The sequence below is a fragment of the Lepidochelys kempii genome, chromosome 8, assembly GCF_965140265.1.
Source record: "Lepidochelys kempii isolate rLepKem1 chromosome 8, rLepKem1.hap2, whole genome shotgun sequence".
In the NCBI taxonomy this organism is placed as follows: domain Eukaryota; kingdom Metazoa; phylum Chordata; order Testudines; family Cheloniidae; genus Lepidochelys; species Lepidochelys kempii.
Window position 1 is genome coordinate 104,405,032 of NC_133263.1, and position 22,894 is coordinate 104,427,925.

The following is a 22,894-nucleotide window of genomic DNA, read 5'->3' on the forward strand; positions in this document are numbered from 1 at the left end:
ACCATAGTTACAGGGAAGGCACTGACAGAACCCCTTACTGGTCTAGGTGAACCCCCATAACATCACACCTACTGCCAGTGGCTAGTAGTAGTTCATAATGTTCTACTGCACCCTTACAGTTAATGGAAGAGTGACATGATTTATCCTAACTGAAGTCCTTATTTTATACTCATGGCTATGCTCAGGATTCTTTTGTTTCCTTGGGTGAAGGATAACTTAGGGGTTCACTCCCCCCCTCTTTGTAGTCTAGTAAACCTCTGAAATGTATTCTACCAAAATTCCTCCCCAGATCAAGTTCCTTTTACTTGCTAGGTAGGGACACCATGCTGTCTTCTCCCCTGCTGGTGATTTTTATAATGCAAGTGATCTCTTCCTGCAACCTCTGATACAAATAAATAGCTCACTGAATTTGGCCACACCTGGTTTAAGGCATTGGCCTCTTTTCTTTGGCTGGAGAAAATTTGTTTATGAACTGCTCCACTATACCAGGTTTAAATACATTTTAGTCACATATGCTGGAAATAGCTGTAAAGTTCTCTTGGGGTTGACCATACATATATCATGCAAGAATATTAATGATCAGTGAGTTATTAGTTTTCTAAAGATATATTACATGCCATCTTTTGCGTAAATATCATGACAGGGTGCTGTTTGGACTTGGGGTGCTCTTAGTGTCTCCGACACACTTTAGATCAGGGGTCTCAAACTCAAATGACCATGAGGACCAGTACATTGGCCCAGGGGCCGCACAACTGACCGCCCCCACTCCACCCCTTCCATGAGGCCCCACCTCTTCCTTGCCCCCATTCCAACCCCCAGGGGGTGCAGGAGAGGTGCAGGGTGTGGAAGGAGGCTCAAGGCAGGGGGCTGGGGTGCATCAGGGGGCTCAGGGCAGGGTGCAGGAGGGGGCTCAGTGCAGGGGGTTCAGCTGCAGGAGGCATTCAGGGGGTGGGTCTGGCCTGGTGCGCACCAGGGGCGGGGCGGGGCAGGGCAGGCTCCTTGCCTGCCCGCCCTACCCCCACACTGTTCCGGGAAGTGGCTAGGGGCTGCGGTAGGAGGCACAGGGGTCTGTGTGTTGCCCTGGCCATGCCTCCAGGCACCGCCCCCCACAGCTCCCATTGGCCAGGAATAGGGAACTTCAGGGGAGGTACCTGGAGGGCTGGCCAGGGCAACACACAGACCAGGGTTCCACCCTCCCAGGTCCTGGCCGCTTCCTGGAGTAGCACGGGCTGGAGCTGCTGTAGGTAAATGCTGAGGGGGTGGGGTGCTGCAGGGAGCTGGTAGGCCACAGAAAATAACCCCGGGGGCTGTGTGTTTGAGACCCCTGCTTTAGATAAACACTGATCTCGAGCTTGACATGACAAACCAACCTTACCTATATGTGTTGTTTAGTGACCAACTCTTAAATCATTTACCATGTTTAGTGTATATTTTCTCGTCAGTAGAATTTGGGTCAGGGAAGAATCTTGTCCTGGGGTGGTGTAGGTGTGGTATTTACAAACAGCATTATCAAAAAAGAAAAAAAAAAGCAGCTGTACATATAATAACCTTGTACATTATGAATCTTCCAAATATCTACAAACTTAAGTATAATGCAGTAATTGTTCCATTTTCAGTGGGAACAGGAAGTGCTTTCATCCCATGGTTTTCAGCTAAAAGGGTTCTTAACATTTACAAAAGCTATGACCTTATTCCTTCCATTGCAGAACTTGGCACACCTTATAATTAAGCCTCTTGACCTATCCTTGTTTTAATAATTATTCTTCATAGTACACAAGGAGTTTAATCTACCCCCAAACATTTAAAAATATATTACGGTAGTACTCAAAGATCTGTCAGGATTGGGCTCTTGCTGTACAAATAAGGGAAGATGCATACCTGTCTTGAAAACAATCTAAAGAAAGTGAATAATGTGTATATATAAATCCTCTGCTCAACTTGCTTGGAAACTGGTTGCTCCCAAAGTAAGCGTCTTGCAAGTTGCTGTTTTCTGATTTCCACTCATGGCTCTAGTTCTGCAAGCATGGAGAAGCTAAGCAGTTTCTTTTACTCCCATTAGAACTTCATACAAAACTCTGCAGTAGCTTGACAGAAAAAAAAAAAAAATCTCTTGTCTGTTGGTTTATGATGATTCACTTTCATTTACTTGCACTGTTCCTTAGCTGCTTCTCTGGATAAACATCCGTAAGTCCCAAGGTGGCTACCAATGAAAATACTGCCACCATGGTTAGTAATACCCTGAGGGCTTTAAACCAGCTGGGATAAGTAGGAAGAACAGCAAGGTCATAATGTAATGCTACCCCTAAACCAATTATCACCATGATTGCAGCTTGAGTGAGGTCATCTTTAAAAAGTATGGCAAACCAGGCTAATAAAGGGGGAACTATACTGTTCCCCAAGTTCATCCAATCAGGATTGCCTGGGCTATTTTCTGGGAGAGCAAATCCCCACCTGACTCCTCCTAGAAAAGAGACTATAGTGGCCCCATATGTAATTTGAGCAAATGCCAGCTCAGCGTAGTAGGTCTGTTGGATAGCCATTATCAGTGGCACTGAAACAAATGGAATCAACCCTGCAAGGCCCAGGTAAAAGGCAGGCTTTGGTGAGTCCTTTAGTGACCTCATATCATGGCGCAGAAGCCCCAGTTGGGGTTCAGGTTCTTCTGGTTTCTTTTTCTTTAAGCAGCGGAGGGAGCAATGGAATCCCTGGGCCTTGGTTACACAGGCTGAGGCCTTGGTGAGGAGCTGAGATCTCAACGGATGGGAAAGAACTCTCTGCAGAGGGATACTGAGAGGAGAAGAACAAATTGTCTTATTCCTTCCATACTGTAGTTGTCTGTGAAGGGTCAACTTCTGGAGCTGCAATTACAAAACGTATTAGGAGTATCTGACAAGCACTTGTTAGCCTGGAGAGTTGATTAGTTATACCCTGCATAAAACTAAGCCTAGCTGTGGAAATCTACTGGCTTGTATGTTATTAGAAGGTTTATAAAGATTTTTTTTTCCCCTTCACGTAAAGAGCACTGCTGGTTTTATAAGAAGTTGGCTGTTTCACTGCATTCCAACACAAACAGTAGAAAGCATTACACAGAAGTTACAGAAATCACTGCCTTCCTCCCCTGTTTCTGACATGGCAGTGATCTGTGAAGAGACTATCTGCGCTTGTGTTCTTTTTGCTGCTTTAGGGTGAATAAAGAAGGCCTGAAAAGTTTCCTCCAACTACTTTCCTTGCTTGTGTTTTCACACTAGAAATTCAAGCCCTCCTTAGAGTAGAACAGAGGGTAAGTGAAAGGGAAAAGGATTGTTAGTCACTTTAAAAACTTGTTTTGAAACACCTCAAGTTTAATAGACTAAGATTTTGGATAAAGAAAGTCTGTGTTAAAGATTAACAATTAAGGTGCTAGAGCTCACAATAAACATCCCTGTGATTGCCCTGAGGCCCTCTTGCAAAAATTGACATTCCTGAAGTTGCTGAGGAAAAAGCACAATGCCTTTTTGCCTTCTTCATATTCAATCAAAAGAGAGCAGCTACAGAACTTTTAAAAAAATACTTTGCAGATGGTGACCTGAGAGTGTGGAGACTGTATCATCACCATGATGTTAGGTTTCAGAGTAGCAGCTGTGTTAGTCTGTATCCGCAAAAAGAAAAGGAGTACTTGTGGCACCTTAGAGACTAACAAATTTATTTGAGTATAAGCTTTCGTGAGCTACAGCTCACTTCATTGGATGCATGCCTAATGTTATAACTGTTTCAGTAAAGAGGAATTTTGTGGTGCATATATGATCCAGACTGTACACTTAAGTTCTGTCCATAGTTACACCCATGAAACCCCACTGATTTCAGCATGGTTATAGAGACAGAACTGAAGGGAGGATTTGGCTCTTTAATTTTAACAGCTATCAAATACCAGCAACAAAACATATCAGTAAGCCTGCACAGCAGCAGGCTTACGGATCAAGCTATGTGGCTAAGTTGCGGTTCGATGATGCCAGGCAAGAATCAGGGAAAAAATGGGTTTACAATTCTATACACTTTAAACATTAGAAAAGTTCCTTTGGAAAAAAATAAATATGATAAAATGAAACCTCAGTCTGTTGTAAACTGTGAGCCAACTGTGTTTTATACCGAAGATGCTTTGCCTCCTGTTTTCATAGAATCATAGAATATCAGGGTTGGAAGGGACCCCAGAAGGTCATCTAGTCCAACCCCCTGCTCAAAGCAGGACCAATTCCCAGTTAAATCATCCCAGCCAGGGCTTTGTCAAGCCTGACCTTAAAAACCTCTAAGGAAGGAGATTCTACCACCTCCCTAGGTAACGCATTCCAGTGTTTCACCACCCTCTTAGTGAAAAAGTTTTTCCTAATATCCAATCTAAACCTCCCACACTGCAACTTGAGACCATTACTCCTCGTTCTGTCATCTGCTACCATTGAGAACAGTCTAGAGCCATCCTCTTTGGAACCCCCTTTCAGGTAGTTGAAAGCAGCTATCAAATCCCCCCTCATTCTTCTCTTCTGCAGGCTAAACAATCCCAGCTCCCTCAGCCTCTCCTCATAACTCATGTGTTCCAGTCCCCTAATCATTTTTGTTGCCCTTCGCTGGACTCTCTCCAATTTATCCACATCCTTCTTGAAGTGTGGGGCCCAAAACTGGACACAGTACTCCAGATGAGGCCTCACCAATGTCGAATAGAGGGGAACGATCACGTCCCTCGATCTGCTCGCTATGCCCCTACTTATACATCCCAAAATGCCATTGGCCTTCTTGGCAACAAGGGCACACTGCTGACTCATATCCAGCTTCTCGTCCACTGTCACCCCTAGGTCCTTTTCCGCAGAACTGCTGCCTAGCCATTCGGTCCCTAGTCTGTAGCTGTGCATTGGGTTCTTCCGTCCTAAGTGCAGGACCCTGCACTTATCCTTATTGAACCTCATCAGATTTCTTTTGGCCCAATCCTCCAATTTGTCTAGGTCCTTCTGTATCCTATCCCTCCCCTCCAGCGTATCTACCACTCCTCCCAGTTTAGTATCATCCGCAAATTTGCTGAGAGTGCAATCCACACCATCCTCCAGATCGTTTATGAAGATATTGAACAAAACCGGCCCCAGGACCGACCCTTGGGGCACTCCACTTCATACTGGCTGCCAACTAGACATGGAGACATTGATCACTACCCGTTGAGCCCGACAATCTAGCCAGCTTTCTACCCACCTTATAGTGCATTCATCCAGCCCATACTTCCTTAACTTGCTGACAAGAATACTGTGGGAGACCGTGTCAAAAGCTTTGCTAAAGTCAAGAAACAATACATCCACTGCTTTCCCTTCATCCACAGAACCAGTAATCTCATCATAAAAGGCGATTAGATTAGTCAGGCATGACCTTCCCTTGGTGAATCCATGCTGGCTGTTCCTGATCACTTTCCTCTCATGCAAGTGCTTCAGGATTGATTCTTTGAGGACCTGCTCCATGATTTTTCCAGGGACTGAGGTGAGGCTGACTGGCCTGTAGTTCCCAGGATCCTCCTCCTTCCCTTTTTTAAAGATTGGCACTACATTAGCCTTTTTCCAGTCATCCAGGACTTCCCCCGTTCGCCACGAGTTTTCAAAGATAATGGCCAATGGCTCTGCAATCACAGCCGCCAATTCCTTCAGCACTCTCGGATGCAACTCGTCCGGCCCCATGGACTTGTGCACGTCCAGCTTTTCTAAATAGTCCCTAACCACCTCTATCTCCACAGAGGGCTGACCATCTCTTCCCCATTTTGTGATGCCCAGCGCAGCAGTCTGGGAGCTGACCTTGTTAGTGAAAACAGAGGCAAAAAAAGCATTGAGTACATTAGCTTTTTCCACATCCTCTGTCACTAGGTTGCCTCCCTCATTCAGTAAGGGGCCCACACGTTCCTTGGCTTTCTTCTTGTTGCCAACATACCTGAAGAAACCCTTCTTGTTACTCTTGACATCTCTGGCTAGCTGCAGCTCCAGGTGCGATTTGGCCCTCCTGATATCATTCCTACATGCCCGAGCAATATTTTTATACTCTTCCCTGGTCATATGTCCAACCTTCCACTTCTTGTAAGCTTCTTTTTTATGTTTAAGATCCGCTAGGATTTCACCATTAAGCCAAGCTGGTCGCCTGCCATATTTACTATTCTTTCGACTCATCGGGATGGTTTGTCCCTGTAACCTCAACAGGGATTCCTTGAAATACAGCCAGCTCTCCTGGACTCCTTTCCCCTTCAAGTTAGTCCCCCAGGGGATCCTGGCCATCCGTTCCCTGAGGGAGTCGAAGTCTGCTTTCCTGAAGTCCAGGGTCCGTATCCTGCTGCTTACCTTTCTTCCCTGCGTCAGGATCCTGAACTCAACCAACTCATGGTCACTGCCTCCCAGATTCCCATCCACTTTTGCTTCCCCCACTAATTCTACCCGGTTTGTGAGCAGCAGGTCAAGAAAAGCGCCCCCCCTAGTTGGCTCCTCTAGCACTTGCGCCAGGAAATTGTCCCCTATGCTTTCCAAAAACTTCCTGGATTGTCTATGCACCGCTGTATTGCTCTCCAAGCAGATATCAGGAAAATTAAAGTCATCCATGAGAATCAGGGCATGCGATCTAGTAGCTTCCGCGAGCTGCCGGAAGAAAGCCTCATCTACCTCATCCCCCTGGTCCAGTGGTCTATAGCAGACTCCCACCACGACATCACTCTTGTTGCACACAACAAACTGTTTTGTTTTGTTTTGAAAGCTATTTCAGAATAAAGTAGATAACACATTAGAAACTTACTTTTAAAGGTATGTGGGAACAACATCGCTGTACAAGGTGAAACATATTTGCCTTAGCAGAAGGCCCTAAGGGATGAAGAAAAAATGTTAAGAGAATCAACTTAGTGACAGTCTATACTAGGTAGAATATGTCTTAGTATAAGTTATGACAACAATTTGTTTTCCCTATTGCCCATTTTGTTTTATAAGTAAAAGGAAGCAGATCAGGACCATGCATCTTGGATTTTGTCATTGTACAGCTAATAACATGTTTATCTACTGTACTCTTATAACCAAATAATTATATTGAACTTTTACAGGGCATTTTGTTTTCAAGTCACTTTACAAGCTAAGGTCATTAACTTGTAATGCATTTTATTGCCAGATCAGGGCTTAACTATATCTCAAAGTGCCTATGAAGTAGGTAAATAGCTCCATTTTACAGATGGGGAAACTGACACAGTATACATGGTTTGCCAAGTCACCTTGACGGTAGAGTTGGAATTAAAATTCCATCTCCCAGCCCCAAATTGAATCCACTAATCCTACCAAAAAAAATTCCTCTAAAGGTGGGAAGTTTCTAGGTAACATTACCACTGTTCTTTAGAAGAGAAAAGAAAACCTAGAGAAGATTACTGTGATTACAAACACACATTTTAAAGGGGTCCACTGCGTATTACAGAAGCATCTGGAAGCCCCAACCAAGTCTGGGGACCCCACTGTAAAATGAAGAGTTTACAATCTAAATAACCAAAAGGAAGGATCATGGGGACCTGGGGGGGAGACTAAGTCATTTGCCCAGAGAGAGCCTGTGGCAGAGGTGGGAACTGAACCCGGGAAGCCCCCTGCTCTGCTGTAATTAACAAGACTCGGCACTGGTGGTCTGAGGGCCGCCAGAGGCCGCAGCCTGGATCAGTTCCCCGGCCCCAGCTGCCCTGCAAGCGCCCCCCACTCGCGCCCCCTCTCCCTGCAGAGAGTCCCAGGAAACCAACCCCTCCTCCCGGGGCGCCGTCCCCCGGGGAGCCCAGCGGCCCGCCACCGCCTCCCAGGGATCACGCACTCACCCGCCCAAGGGAACGGCAAGGAGCACGGCCAGCCCCAGCAGCAGCCAGCCTCCCGAGCAGGGACGGGAAGGGCGGCAGCATCCGGCCGAAGGAGCGGGGCTTCCCGTGTGCGCCGGGCGGAGAGCCCCGGCCCCGGCCGTGGGCCAGGCGCTCTCGTTCCGCTTTGCGGGGCCGGCTGCCCGGACTTTCTGTTCAAAGCGGGGGGCTTGTCGTTTCAGTTCTCTGGCGTTACAGAAAGCTCCCCTTGCCCCGAGTTTTTTCCACCGTTAAGAGGGTGGGAGCGACAGGGTTAAAAGGCATCAGTTCTAAAGGGGGGAGAATTTACCTTAAAACAAAACAACAATGTATCTCACTGATGGCAAAGGCCTGATTCCAGACAGGTTATGCTGAGCATTACTTAGGGAATGTAAGTATTTCCAGTGATTGCATGCAGGCCACCAGTACTGCCAAACAGTCAAAAAGTATGAGTCAGAAACCGCCCCCCCCCAACAAAAAACAAACAAACAAAAACAAAACCCCAAGAGCCTGGATAAAGCATTTGCATGGGTGCAGGATCAGAGCCTGGACTGGTGTGGAGGGTGCTGCCCAAGCTGACACCCCAGTTCTCTACTCTCATCTATTTAACTGAAAACGGCAAGCGGTTCTGAGTAGTCAGAATGCATTGAGCATTTAGTTCGCAAGCACCAGCTTTGCGGTGTAGCCACAGTAACAATTTGCACACATGCTTTACATCTTCAAAGTGCTACCCAGACACTGACTAACTAAAAGGAGCACTTCATCGGATGAAGGGAGCTGTAGCTCACGAAAGCTTATGCTCAAATAAATCGGTTAGTCTCTTAGGTGCCACAAGGCCTCCTTTTCTTTTTGCGAATACAGACTAACACGGCTGCTACTCTGAAAATTGACTAACTAGTTAACTTATTTGAAAGATAAAGTCGGTGGGGTGGTATCTTTTATTGGACCAACTTCTGCTGGTGAAAGAGAGACAAACTTTCCAGCCACACCAAACTCTTCTTCAAGTTAATTTATTTGTGTGTCTTGTATTTATGCCTCTTTCAAGGCTGGCAAGGGGAGCTACCACCAATTGTGAGGTCACTTTTCTGTCTCTTTTTCTGCAACAGTTATGCTGAATGTCTAGTCCTTGCTGGGCCTGATCCCTCTCCCCTGGTTTCTGGGAAGATTAGCTAAAGTTTGCAGAACAGGTGAGAGGTAAATAGCACTCAGCATTATTCCAGCAGCTGAGGAATCCTCCCTCTTGCCCTGCAGCTGCATTTTGCTGGAAGTGTCTCTGGGGCATAATTTCTCTGCTTCTGGGTTGACTGCGAAGCTTCCCTTGTGGAATGTAAAGCCATTGCGGTGCCTTCCCCAATTATTTCTGCTACGTGTTACAGTGCGGCTGGCTCATTCAGGAAATCTCTGTTGAACAGGAAGGATTGGTTTGTACTCGAAGCCTCAGCCTGCCGGCCTACTCTGCCTCCCCGCTGCTGTGGCGGAGAGGAGGGGGCAGATGCTGGCTTTCTAGGATTACAAAGTGCTTTGCTTCCTTGCACAGAGGCTGTGCCTTCCACTTTAAGGGGAAGGTGGCGGCCGCAACAGGGCGGGGACTACACATCCCAGCATGCACGGCGGCGGCCGCCCCCCTCACAAAGGGTGAGGCAGGTGGCGCAGTGCATCCTGGAACTTGGAGTCTCGGGCGGGAGGAGCAATCTGCTCGGCCCGTCCCCCAGCGTGACCGACACAAACAGAGCGGGCGCGCGAGCCGCCTGGAGAAGTTCGGGCGGGGGGGGGGGGGGGAGGTGTCGAGGCAGCACGGGCGGGCGCGCGCACGGAGTGGCCGAGGGAGACACTGGAGAGAGCCGTATTCGCGCGAGCGTGCGAATGCGCGCGCGCGCCCGTCCGGAGAGCACGCGCCAGCCTCGCGCCGTAACGCCCACCCTCAGCCCTGGGAGCGTCCCGCGTGGGACCCCCGCGCCGGGCCGAGAGAGGCGCGCGGCCAGAGCGCGCCAGGTGGGTGTGTCCCCCGCGCGCCGGCCCCGCCCCCTCCGGCCCCCGGCCGGGCAGGGCCGGGCAGCCATTTTGGGCAGAGCTTTGTTATGGTTGTGGGGCCGCGGGAGGCAGCGAGGGGGCTTGGCCGGTGAGTGCGGGGCCCCGCGGGGGACGGGCCTCTCCGTGAGGGCCCAGCCAGGGCTGCGGGTGGTAGCCAGCCCCGACACCGACCCGGGAACCGCCGGTCCGGTCCCGGGAGGCTCCCAGCGAGCCCGGCCTGTGCTGCGGGCTCGGGGCCCTGCTGCCTCAGCGCTGATGGGGCAGGGCTCGGGGCCGGCCGGGGGAGTAGGCCGGGCGGGCTCGGCGCCGGAGTGTGAGGGGGCGGGGGCGGGCTCGGCGCCGGAGTGTGAGGGGGCAGGGCTCGGGGCCGTACGGGGGAGTAGGCCGGGGGAGTGGGGGAGGCCGGGGGAGTAGGCCGGGGGAGGGGGGGAGGCCGGGGGAGGGGGGGAGGCAGGGCTCGGGGCCGGCCGGGGGAGGGGGGGAAGCAGGGCCCGGGGGAGGGGGGGAAGCAGGGCTCGGGGCCGGGGGGGGGAGTAGGCCGGGGGAGGGGGGGGAAGCAGGGCTCGGGGCCGGGGGGGGGAGTAGGCCGGGGGAGGGGGGGGAAGCAGGGCTCGGGGCCGGGGGGGGGAGTAGGCCGGGGGAGGGGGGGGAAGCAGGGCTCGGGGCCGGCCGGGGGGGAGTAGGCCGGGGGAGTGGGGGAGGCAGGGCTCGGGGCCGGCCGGGGGGGGAGTAGGCCGGGGGAGGGGGGGAGGCAGGGCTCGGGGCCGGCCGGGGGGGAGTAGGCCGGGGGAGTGGGGGAGGCAGGGCTCGGGGCCGGCCGGGGGGGAGTAGGCCGGGGGAGGCAGGGCTGGGGGCCGTACGGGGGAGTAGGCCGGGGGAGGGGGGGGGGAAGCAGGGCTCGGGGCCGGGGGGGGGAGTAGGCCGGGGGAGGGGGGGGGAGGCAGGGCTCGGGGCTGGCCGGGGGAGTAGGCGGGGGGGGGGATGCAGGGCTGGGGGCCGTACGAGGGAGTAGGCCGGGGGAGGGGGGGGAGGCAGGGCTCGGGGCCGGCCGGGGGGGAGTAGGCCGGGGGAGTGGGGGAGGCAGGGCTCGGGGCCGGCCGGGGGGGGAGTAGGCCGGGGGAGGCAGGGCTCGGGGCCGGCCGGGGGGGAGTAGGCCGGGGGAGTGGGGGAGGCAGGGCTCGGGGCCGGCCGGGGGGGAGTAGGCCGGGGGAGTGGGGGAGGCAGGGCTCGGGGCCGGCCGGGGGGGGAGTAGGCCGGGGGAGTGGGGGAGGCAGGGCTCGGGGCCGGCCGGGGGGGGAGTAGGCCGGGGGAGTGGGGGAGGCAGGGCTCGGGGCCGGCCGGGGGGGAGTAGGCCGGGGGAGTGGGGGAGGCAGGGCTCGGGGCCGGCCGGGGGGGAGTAGGCCGGGGGAGTGGGGGAGGCAGGGCTCGGGGCCGGCCGGGGGGGAGTAGGCCGGGGGAGTGGGGGAGGCAGGGCTCGGGGGAGTAGGTCGGGGCCAGAGTGTAAGGGGGGGGCTGTACGAGAGGGGGGACACCCTGGGCTTTTAGAAAGGCTGAGGGCGCAGCCAGGGAGACGGGGGTTCGGGGGAGGGGAGCAGTATTGCAGTGGAGGCTCTTGGCCGGGGGATGGTAGGGGCAGGAATGGGATCTCTGGCCTGGGTTGTCCTGTGGGAGGTAGGAATTGTGGTGGCTGTCAGGGCTATGGGGAAGCCCTGGCAAAGGACGGAGGGGCGAGGGGGGCTGGATAGTGAGTAGTTTGACGCTGTTTTCTCTTTCTGTTGAAAACACTATAAGTGTGAGCGTTTGGAGAGGGGGCTGATCTGGGACAAGCAGGTTGTCTTTATAGATTCTTGAAAAAATGACTGCTTGGGCAGAGGGAGGGCTAATTCTAGTGTAACAAGCAGCTCTCACTTGCAGGAGAGCGAAGTAGCTGTAGGAGCCTCCTTGTTTGATATAAGAAGATATACAGTAACTCCCAACGAAGTTTTTGTTTACCTTGAAAGTTTCCAGCAGCCTCCTGGACTTGATGGTTTATATTCTGCCGGCAAAGTTTGCCTTTCATGTTTCTCTCACCATCAGGCACTCAGGGTTCCCTTGGTGCTATTTGAAGCCAGCAGAAATTAATATTGTTTCAAACATTGTCCTGTTATGAAATAGGTCAGTGCCTTTTTGTACACTCCCTGGATGGTTGCAATGTGAATAAAAATCTAAGTATAGGAAGGAAGTGTCAAGTCTAATGAAAACTGAAAACATTTTGCCATTATAATTTCCAGTTTAAAAGTGGTGTTTTGGTGTTTATTACACTAATAAACTTCAGTGAGAAACACTGATTATTGGTGCACATATCCAGTTCTCAGAGCTCAAACACCTGAGGCTCAGATGTGAGACTCAAAATTAGATGTAATTGCAGTATAAAGCTATCTTTATCATAGCAAAGTCTCAGCATTTTAGTTGCTCTACATTAGAGAATACTAAGTTTCAGCTGGTTAGAAGTATAAATTTGGCTCTAAAATCACTAATATAAAATTAGTGATGCAGAGAGAGGTACTTTTTAAAAAAATTCAGAGTTAAAAATGAAACCTGTTTGCTAATAAGCCAGGTGAACTAAATTTTGATTTATAATTTTTGATGCTTTCTAGGTATTGTTGCTGTTTTTCTAGGTTTTTTTATTAAATGCTTTTGTGGTTTTTGAAGAAGGAAAGTAGTATTCTAGTACTGATGTTACATACGCTTTGCTTTGTAAACTACTAGCAGGAAATGAGTTTGTATAGCAATTTCTAAAGGGACTACAGGGTGATATTTTATTGCAATTGTGTTTTTAATTATATTTACTACTTTAAAGTAAAACAGTGTGTGGATTAAAAAAAAAAGTTTTTTCCAGCATCTACAAGATAGCAACTTCAGTTGCCTTTGGTTAGTCATTTTCCTCTAAATGTTGTAGAAAATATTTAATTTTCAGTGTGAATTTTGTGTGACTCTGTTCTTGTGGGATAAAGGCTGTAGGAAGATTAGAATATTAATGACTTTCACAGGAGGGATTGAAATATGCCTTGTGTTGAAAGGCTGTTATCATGATGTAACTAAAGTTTTTTAAACAAGTTTAAATTTGGGCAAGCCCCTGCATGGATCTTCTTAAATGGGTTTTTAAAATGGCTTGTATTTAGCTTAAATCTGAAAGGAAACTACTCAAACTAAGTTGACTATAAGCAGCTTTTAAACTGACTTAAGACTGTCCATACAGGCACTTGCATCAGTCTAAATCTGTTTTAAAATGACCATTAGTCACCTCTGCAAGTTTGTGTGTAGGCAAGTTCTAATGATCAAATAGTGATACAAGTGTAGTCTGAAATAAATTGTCAATTTCCTCAAGCTCCTTTTTATATGAACATGGCAGTGTAGGTCCCCTCTCCCCAGTAAAGTTGCAGTTAACAAAATTATGCCAGCAATATTAAGTTTTCTAAAGACTAGTGAAGTTGGGAGTGAGAGCAAAAAGATGTGGGGAAACAATGCAAAAATATTTGAGATGAGAAGACAGAAGAGAGAACTGAAGAGATGAGCTGTGTTAGAGTTGCACATGCTCCTAAAAAATGCTAGCTGACTATGAAGAGGTTGTGTGTGGTTCAGGTGTTAAGAGAGGAAGTATTACCGCATGAGTGACTAAGGGTCGCGTTCCAGTAAAAGGTTCTTTATGCTGCTGTGGCCTGGGGACCTGGTATTCCAAAATCCCAGGGCCTGATCCAAAAGAGGAACAGGTATAGTGCAAAAAGAAAAGGAGTACTTGTGGCACCTTAGAGACTAACCAATTTATTTGAGCATAAGCTCAAATGCATCTGATGCATCCGATGAAGTGAGCTGTAGCTCACGAAAGCTTATGTTCAAATAAATTGGTTAGTCTCTAAGGTGCCATAAGTACTCCTTTTCTTTTTGCGAATACAGACTAACAAGGCTGTTACTCTGAAACCAGGTATAGTGCAATAATTCCTTCCAGAGTAATGTAAGGGGAAGAAACAGCCCTGGCTTCAGAGAAGTGTCTCTTCTCCTTCTCCCTGCCCTCAGCATTGCAAGTAGTGAAAACAGTTGTTGCTGCAGTGAGAGCTTTGAAAAATCTTCTCAGAAACTATTTATTACTACAGTTATTCGAAGGAAAACGGGGCCTCACCTTTTAGTGTCTGCCCTGCTTTGTAGTCCTAATCCTGTTTGACAAGTGTTTCCACCATGGTTATGCATCCGATGAAGTGAGCTGTAGCTCACGAAAACTTATGCTCAAATAAATTGGTTAGTCTCTAAGGTGCCACAAGTACTCCTTTTCTTTTTGTAGAGGTGAGTCATTAGCAAAAGTTCCAAAACAGTATTAAAAAATTTTAAACACCATTCTGGACAATTATAAAGCTTACTTCCTGAAACAGTATTGAAATGCTTTTGTCTTGCCTCTGGTAACGCTTCAGCATTTTAATACTGTTTCAGGAAGGCTGATGCTGAAAGCCATTATTCCTAACAGTTCAGTTATCTAACTTAGATGAGGCCTAAGAGGTTTAAATTAAGTCTTTTATAAGTAATGTTTTTGAGTAAATATGGAGCTGATTGAAAAATGAATGCAAGAGGTGATGAATGGGCTGTAGGTGTTTGTTCAGAGTTGAGGGGTTTTTTAAGGCAAGATAATTCCAGTGGGAGGGTAAAAAGGAGTTTGGAGAATTTAAGTCTGGTGGTTTTTAAGTGTGTGTGATGGGGGTAAAATAATAAATCTGGTGACTCCTGTTAGTAATTTAATTACTTGAGAATGGCCTATTTTAAAAGAGCTTTCGCATTGAACCTCTTCAGCTGTGGTACAGTCAGCTCTACTGTTCCTCCCAGGCTTCTTTGAGATGTTTTGATGGTATAACAATTGCAAATGGTATCACAGTAGGTGGTTTTCCTTTCTTATAAGGAATAAATGTTGGACAAGAAGTGTGTGTGTGTACACACAGACACGCTTTTATAGTGAATTTTATGTGACTCGAGCTGTATGGTTCAGTTGAAATGTATGGATTTTTTCCAAGTAAGTTAATTTCTTTAACAATTATTTACTGAAGAATGACAATACTCAGGTTTTTTTAGAGACTGTAATGGAAAACTTGGTCTCTATGTTGAGCATCTTGTAGTCTGTCAGACACAATACTACTTAAATAGAAGCACATCCATGATGCTAGAACGCTGATTATTAAAACAATGCACTTAAACTCAAACTTAGTTTTGTGGTGGTGCTGAATGTTTAACTATGGAGATATGTGGTTTTTAAAATGTTGCATTTTCTGTGGCTTTCAAGTACAAACAAAGGTTACATGTTTTTGAAAAGTAACTTGAATTTAAAACATAAAATCCAGCAAACTATTAAGTAACATGGAATAATAACTGTTTTAGATCTTTAGGGAGCTTGATGCATCTTCCTCTGGGACTGAACAGAGAACTTGTAGTATTACTTTTGGAGGTACAAGGCATTTTGGAGGCTTTGCAAACTAGAATTGTTGGAAGAGTTTTTCCACAAGCAGCTTCAAAACTTCTATTGTGTTGAGGTATTTTAGAGGGTGAAACCCCAAAACAAGTAGGTGGGTAGCTACTTTTTCGTAGGGCTTTTTAGTCCCCGTGTACAATGCTTCCCAACTCGTTATATTTGCTATGTGATTGATGCTTTTTTAAATAGCTGGTTTATTGCTTTTCATCAGAAATTTATTTCTACAGTTAATTTTAAAAAAAATTCTCAAATTGACAAAAACATAAAAAAAGAAATTTCTGGCTCTTAGGTGTCCCCACCTTTAAATTGTTGGACACGCAGCTTTATTTAATAGATGTGTGTCTGGTATTCTGATCCTTGGTTTGTGAGGTCTAGTCATATGGTAAAGTTTGTGGGGGGTGGGGGAGAGGCAAGTAGTACTGGCAGTTTTACATTATGGTCTTTGTGGCACAATACCACAGGCCTTGTGGTCCGTGTCAGTGTACAGATCTTTCCAGGACATCTGCATCTGCTGTCCTGTGCTCTTGTAAGAAATAAAATCTAATGAAAAAGCTTATGGTAGAGTTCAACTTTGGGAAACAAGGTTGTTTTGCAAATACAGAAGCAATATTGGCACCAGTAGTTCATCAGGGAAGGTGGATTGAAGGTGTGGCTAGACGATTAAGCTAATTTCAACTGAAATGAAAAGTTATCTTTTTGGCCTGGACTGTGTTTCATGTGGTTTAAAATACAGACAACTACCAACAAGCTAATTAAAGTTTCATGAGTATTGGCTTTTTTCCACTCAAATGCCTACATGTTGCCTCAATATCTGGTTGTACTAGTCATGTCTTTTGTAGTAAGGCCTGTAATATATACAAAACTGAGGTTAAGTTTGTGGTTACATTACTTTATATAAAAACAAAGGTTACAAATGTGTATGTGGCCAAGTATGATTGATTGGTATACAGCAGCTTTTCAACTCAAATAGAGCAGCATGAAAGGGGGAGGGGTGTTTCAGTGGTAAACTTTTTAGAGGGGTATAGCAAGGAAGTAAGTACTCTGCATGGTCTTTTGATTTTCTTGTTGAGACTGGAAAATACTGGTAGCAAACTTTTTTGCCTCAAGATAGATTGGATTCCAGGTTGAATCCATTACCTTGCTAAATACACTGGATGAATCTCAAGTCCGTTAGCTGTGCTTAATGTAAGAGGGGAAACATTCTTATGAATACATGTGGTATTAATGCTTGAGGGTGAGGAATTAAAATAAATGTGATTTTTTTTAAATCTACTATGTTTAAACAAAAATCTTACTAATAGACTTGATTCAATAACTAAAAAAGGCTGTCTGCAAAGAAAATATAGATAGGAGGTTGAGCTGGAGTCTGTTCCTCCCTGTGATCAACCAAACTGTTCATAAATTAAATCTCTCACATGAGCTAGTACTAATGAGGGGATTTTAGCTTCCCTGATATCTTTTGGACGACTGTTACAACAAAACATAATGTGTCCTGCAAGTTCTTAGCATGTGTACGAGACCACTTTTTGATTTAGAAAGTTGTCGGAACACCAAGGAGATTCTGTCTATTTTGGATTTAGTGTTGACAAACAGGGATGAATATGAACATGAAGATGGTCAGGAACTTAGGAGGAAGTGATCATGATTTGATAGAATTCAAGATCCTAAGGAAAGGAGGAGACAAGAACAGCAAAACAAGGACACTGGACTTCAGAAAGGCAGATTTCAACCTACTCAGGAAAAATAGGCATGGTCCCATGGAAAGACCAATTAGGAAGAAAAGGAATCAAAGGGGGCTAACAGTTCCTAAAAGATGCAATATTAGATGCTCAACATCAAGCTGTTCCTATGCAGAGGAAAGAAAAGATGAAAGGCACAGGAGGCCCATGTGGCTGCACAAGGAGATTTTTATCTATTTAAAAACCAAAAGGGATACCTACAGGAAATGGAAGGAGGGACATGTCACCAAGGAAATATACTTTGGAATAGTGCAAGTGTATAGGGACAAAATCAGGAAACCCAAGGCAAAGAATGAGTTGCAGCTGGCAAAAAATGTTAGAGACAACAAGGAGTTCTGCAAATATCTCGGACAAAAAAGAAAAGTCAGGTATGATGTGGGCCAGCTGATCAATGGAGAATGTAAACTGGTCATGGAAGATTATAGGAAGGCAGAGCTCCTCCATGCCTACTTGGTTTCAGTCTTTTCACCACAAATAACACATGACCAGACAACTAGCGAAGTTACCATAGACAATAAAGGGGACGAGATGTAGATCAGGATACCTGGAGCATGAAGGGTTAATCACTAGCAGCCAACATGGATTTACTAATAACAAATTACGCCAAATCAGCTTGATGTCCTTCTTTGACAGGATAACTGGTTTTGTGAATAAGAGGAATGCGCTGGACATAATATACCTGGATTTTAGCAATTCTTTTGACGCAGTCGCACATAACATTCTCCTAAGTAAGCTGGAGAAATGCGTGCTTGGCAGAACTACCATTAAGTGGATACATAATTGGTTAAACAGCCGCAAATAATGTGTAACTATTATTTGGAATGATGTAAGATTGGAAGGAGGTTTTGAGTGGGGTTCCACAGGGATATGTTCTGGGTCTGCTGGTGGTCAATATATTTTATTAATAACCTTGGCGTAGGAATAGAGAGCATACTGATCAGATTTGGAGATGAGACAAAGCTGGGGGGTTGCAAATACTTTGGAGAATAGAGCTAAAATTCAGAGCAATCTTGATAAATTGGAGAACTGGGCTATAGACAACAAAATAAAATTCAGTAAAGACAATGTAAGGCCCTACACATAGGGAAGAAAAAGCAAATGGACAAATACAGAATGGGGGATAATTGGCTTGGCAGCAGCACTGCTAAGAAGGACCTGGAAATTGTGGTAGATCACAACTCAACCTGAGTCAACTGTGATGCTGCTACAAAAAATGCAAATGCAATTTTAAGTTGCATTAACAGAGGCAAAGCATGCAAGTGACGGTAGGCAATAGTACCACTCTATTTGGTGCTTATTAGGCCTTACCTGGATTACTGTGTCCAATTTTGGTCACCAGTGTGTAGAAAGGAAGTAGAGAAACTGGGAAGGATCCAGAAGTGAATGACAATGATGATCGAAAGGATGGAATTGCAAGCCCATTTGAGCAAAGGCTGGAGAAACTGTGTATGTTAGGTTTGGAAAAGAGATTGGGGGGGACAGGATAGTGGTCTTCAAATACTTGAAAGGTTGCTATAAAAATATGAAGAAAATTTGTTCTCTTGCCACAGAGGGCAGGACAAGAGGCAGTGGGTTCAAACTACAGCATAGCAGATTTAGACTAAATCTCAGGAAAAACTTTCTAACTGTAAGAACAGTGGGACAATAGAACAGACTGCCTAGGGAAGTCGTGGAAGTGCCTTCACTGGAGGTTTCTGAAAGGAGGCTGGATAGCCATCTGTCTTGGATGGTTTAAACACAACAAATCCTGCATCTTGGAAAGGGGTTAGACTAGATGACCCTTGCAGTCCCTTCTAACCCTGTGGTTTTACGATTCTATGAAATCTGCATACACTTTTGCAACCCAGCTGAAAACATTTGTCCTGGTAAAACATTACTGTGGTGAGTTTACAAGTGTGGCAATTGGAAAAGGAAATGTCTTGTGAAGTAAATACATTTCATATGGAGGCCACCATGGAACCTTGCGATGCCATTTTTAATCACTCTTCAAAATAAAAAAGTTCCAAGTGTCATTCTAAGTATTAAGGCTTTTTGAAAATAGTTTAATCCATGCTATAAGAGATGATGGTTGTGTGGTGTCTGGTGGCTTGTGTGTGTAATTTATTTCAGTCCAATTTTTGATGGAAAATTGTTAATGTTGCACAAACCCCATGATCACTGGCACTAATTACCCTCCTTGTTAGCAGTCTTACCAGAGAGGTGAAGGTTTGAGTGTAGCATGGAGACTAAACTTGTCTCTTTCCCAGAAGATTTTAGTCTCCATGGCTGAGCATCTGTGTATGCTAAATTCCATTCTGTTAATTGAAGCTTGATAGGCAAATTGTCAGTTTCTGTGTAACTTCATAGATTATCTTTACTTAAATGATTTCTAGTGAATTCATTGTTCATGAGGTGCTGTACTGACAGCACCAGACATCTGAGTCCTTTATCCACACAACAGATATTTCTCCTGTACTACTCCACCATTATGCCTTAACCATGTTCTGTGGAAGCCATCTTTAAAGGAGGAGGGGAATTCAGCTTCTGTGGCCCATGCACTCTTTAATCTTTCTGCGACTGCCAAAAGTGGTACCACTTGAGGTGCTCTTGTGATGTGATGACCTTTCCAGTGTGAGCTGGATTGAGTGAGAAGGCAACTCATTTCACAGAGCGTCAAAAACAATTGCCTAAAACTTGGTCATTAGGGCTGGATTTGAACTAGTGACAGTAAATGTGAAAGGATCCCTTCCTCATTACTGGTCTCGTGAGCCACCAACATTCTCAAAAAAAATTTTTTTTGAATGTCTTTAGAGTTAAGTGTTTTCAGTACAAAAATTGGCACAATCAGTTTCTAATGTTTTGTAATTTACTTATATCAAACTATTTGGGTTTTTTACTTTGTTGGGCTTTCAGTTTACAGCCTAGACTAGGCCATTATGCATTAGGTGGAAGTGTAAACTTAAAAGGGTTGGGTTAATATGCAGACCTAGACGCTGCTAGCAGTATTAATGGTTGTGTAATAATTAAGACTTTAACCTCAGTCTTCACACTTTGAATCAAAACTCACTTTGTATTGTTAACATGGGTACTGCAGCAAGTCCCCACTAATTTTACAGTTTACTGGTGCAAGATATTGGCGGTAGAAGTAGTTGCATTGGGAGGGTGGGTAAGATGGAGATCTTGGCAACTATGTTAAGGGGTTATCTGGGTCTGTGGGACCTGGGGGGCTATGGGAGACAGTTTGAGATTGTGGAAAAAATATAGCTGAATATTTCTGTTAAAATCAGTGGTGAAATATTTAATGTTGATAATTAAATTGCCTTTAATAGAGTCATGTCTGCACTAGAAGCACTCTACCAGTATCTGAATACCAGAATGGATGCAGCTTATACTGACAAAGCTGTGCTTGTAACCAGTATAGACTATTCCCCACACACCATTTCTCCCAAGCAAGACGAACTATACTAGTAAAAGTACAGGTTTGATGGTATAACAGCCTTTATGCTACAGACATCTTCAGGCACAGCTTTTTCACTCAGGGATCACACCGTTTCACAACCCTGACCAGCATAGCTATGTTGGCAGAAATCTGTAGTGTAGATGTGGCCTAGGTTTCAGTAAGATGAATGGGAGAAGGTTGTGCTTCACATAACTAATATTTCAGGCAGTCTGTGGACTCAAGAAGCCAACACTACATCAGTTTATACTCAGTTTACACACAAAAGGATTTGTTACCTGCCAAAATGGCTGAAGTGAGGTATTTGCCTGGACATGGCTGTTAATAAGCAGTATGTTTTCTGCGGGATTTGTGGTTGGGAAAATATAGAAAAGGTATAAGGGATTGAAAAGTAATTTTGGAACATGCTTTGTGGAACCAGAGCCTAGTGAAATGCCACTTTTGTGGTGTAATTGCGTTGTCTCCCTCCCCATCCTGAAACATACGGACAACTGATGTGTATTTCTAAGATGGAGACTGTATCATTGAAATACACAATTAAAGCTTCCCAAAAAGAGAGTGCTTTTAATAGTAAGGACGAGAGAAACATAGGTTTGTTTAGAAAATCAGAATAGTCGGGCTGCATTTAACAAATTCTGACTTCTTTTTTTTTAATTACTACTTTCATTGTAAGAACAGACTTTCAAATGTAAGCCAGTAAAACTGTCTCAACCAAGAGAAGGTAGTAATCAATTTTCCCTTCCCCTCTACTAGACTTTTTTTTTCAACAAGGTAAGAATTTAAAAAGCTAACTGATTTTTAAAGAAAAATGTATGCATCCAGTTTCCCAGGAATTTTTAATGTAAAATATTTACAATCAGTTCACTACTACAGAAATTAGTTCCAGTAGCAACATTAACATACAAGGAGGTAAATGCCAATGAGACACCTCGAAGATTTGAAGGGAAGACTTCTGCCCACCCAACCCAGATGCCTTTATACATGTTTCAAATTACAAACAGAAATGTAACAATAAAATGCCTTTGTGGGACAGTTCGTATTTCAGAATGAAGAATTAAACTTTCTCAGCCACCAGAAAGTATTAGTCTGGCCAAAGGAGTGGACTTATCAGTGCTGAAACTTCGTTACTACTTGTAATGAAATAAGCAGCGTTATCCATGGTCCTATATTATGCAAACCTATTCAGAAGGCTTCAAAGTGCATTGAAGAGTGAATGTTTGAATTGAAACCAAAATGATTTATGCTTAGAGAACCTAATTACATTGATCCCAGTGCTCAGAGGATGATTTACCTTAGGGGAGATCACAAGTACAAGGTTATACTTCTGTCACAACACAACGGCTTGGCTGCTTCATGAAACATACACGCTTCTGTTGTACTTATTATTCAGTGACTGTACAGGTGAGAGCATAAAGCTATCTGAAACTGGGACAGGAGGAAGGGGTCAGTTTTTCAATAAATTCCATCGTTTTCATCATGATGGAAAGGCAGCCAGACCAAACCTGAGGAGCAGTGCAATGCTGTGTGCCAGGTCATAGAACCTCTCTCTCAGATTTGGCCTAGCTGCCTGCATCCAGAACCACTGCTGGGGAGGAGGGGTGACTTCTTCATTTTATTGCATTTTAATTTTTTCCATTTTGTTTTGCCCTCCCAGAAAAACATGGGGTCTAACTGAACGTTCTCTAAAGATATAATCAGTTTTTGAAGAATTGAAGAGTTCAATAAAAATACAAGTTAAGTTTCTAGTCCTTCTGGTTGGGAAGAAAACCTCTCCAATAGCACTGGGCTGACAGATCAGGCTGTCAGAGCAGGGACCCCAGCTGAGAGCCCAGGCCTGGTTGACAGTGAGAGGGAGGTTCCAGTGTGAGCTGTGCACCTGGCTGACAGCTCAGGCTGCAGGTGCGGGGTGAGAGGAGTCCAGCTGTGAGCCCACACCAGGCTGACAGCTTGGGCTGTCAGTGCTGGAGTGTGGGGGGAGAGGGGTAGGGCTCCAGCTGGCAGCCTCACTTGGGGCTGACAGCCAGCATATGATGTAAGTAGCATAGTGTCTGCACAGGCACTGTGTTTCCCTAACTCAGAGGTGGGCAAACTATGGCCCGCGGGCCACATCCAGCCTGTGGGACCCTCCTGCCTGGCCCCTGAGCTCCTGGCCCGGGAGGCTCACCCCGGCCCCTTCCCTGCTGGTCCCCCTTACCCCTGCAGCCTCAGCTCCCTGCACTGCCAACGCAATGCTCTGGGTGGCGGAGCAGTGAGCTCCTGCGGCAGCGCAGCTGCAGAGCTGCGGCCTGACCCGGTGCTCTGTGCTGTGTTGCTCTAGTGTGGCCAGCCAGCAGTGCTCCAGGCAGCGTGGTAAGGGAGCAGGGGGGGTT

General features: G+C 46.1%; 2 protein-coding genes across 4 annotated transcripts in view; one reads left to right on the plus strand and one right to left on the minus strand.

Annotated features, from left to right (window-relative positions):
* Positions 1–1,535: 1,535 nt before the first annotated feature.
* TMEM69 (transmembrane protein 69) lies at positions 1,536–7,924 on the minus strand. Its single transcript, XM_073357864.1, has 3 exons — positions 7,820–7,924; positions 6,778–6,842; positions 1,536–2,858 (listed from the first exon to the last, which is right to left on the minus strand). The coding sequence occupies exons 2-3, from the start codon at positions 6,820–6,822 to the stop codon at positions 2,139–2,141; spliced, it is 765 nt and encodes a 254-aa protein (XP_073213965.1). The 5' UTR covers positions 6,823–6,842; positions 7,820–7,924; the 3' UTR covers positions 1,536–2,138.
* A 1,714-nt stretch (positions 7,925–9,638) lies between these two features.
* GPBP1L1 (GC-rich promoter binding protein 1 like 1) overlaps positions 9,639–22,894 on the plus strand; it is a 50,125-nt gene continuing 36,869 nt past the window's right edge. For 2 of the 3 annotated variants that reach the window (XM_073357865.1, XM_073357867.1), the window contains exon 1: positions 9,845–9,953. The gene's annotated coding sequence lies outside the window, so the exon portion shown is untranslated. The other variant, XM_073357866.1, reaches the window with a different exon arrangement.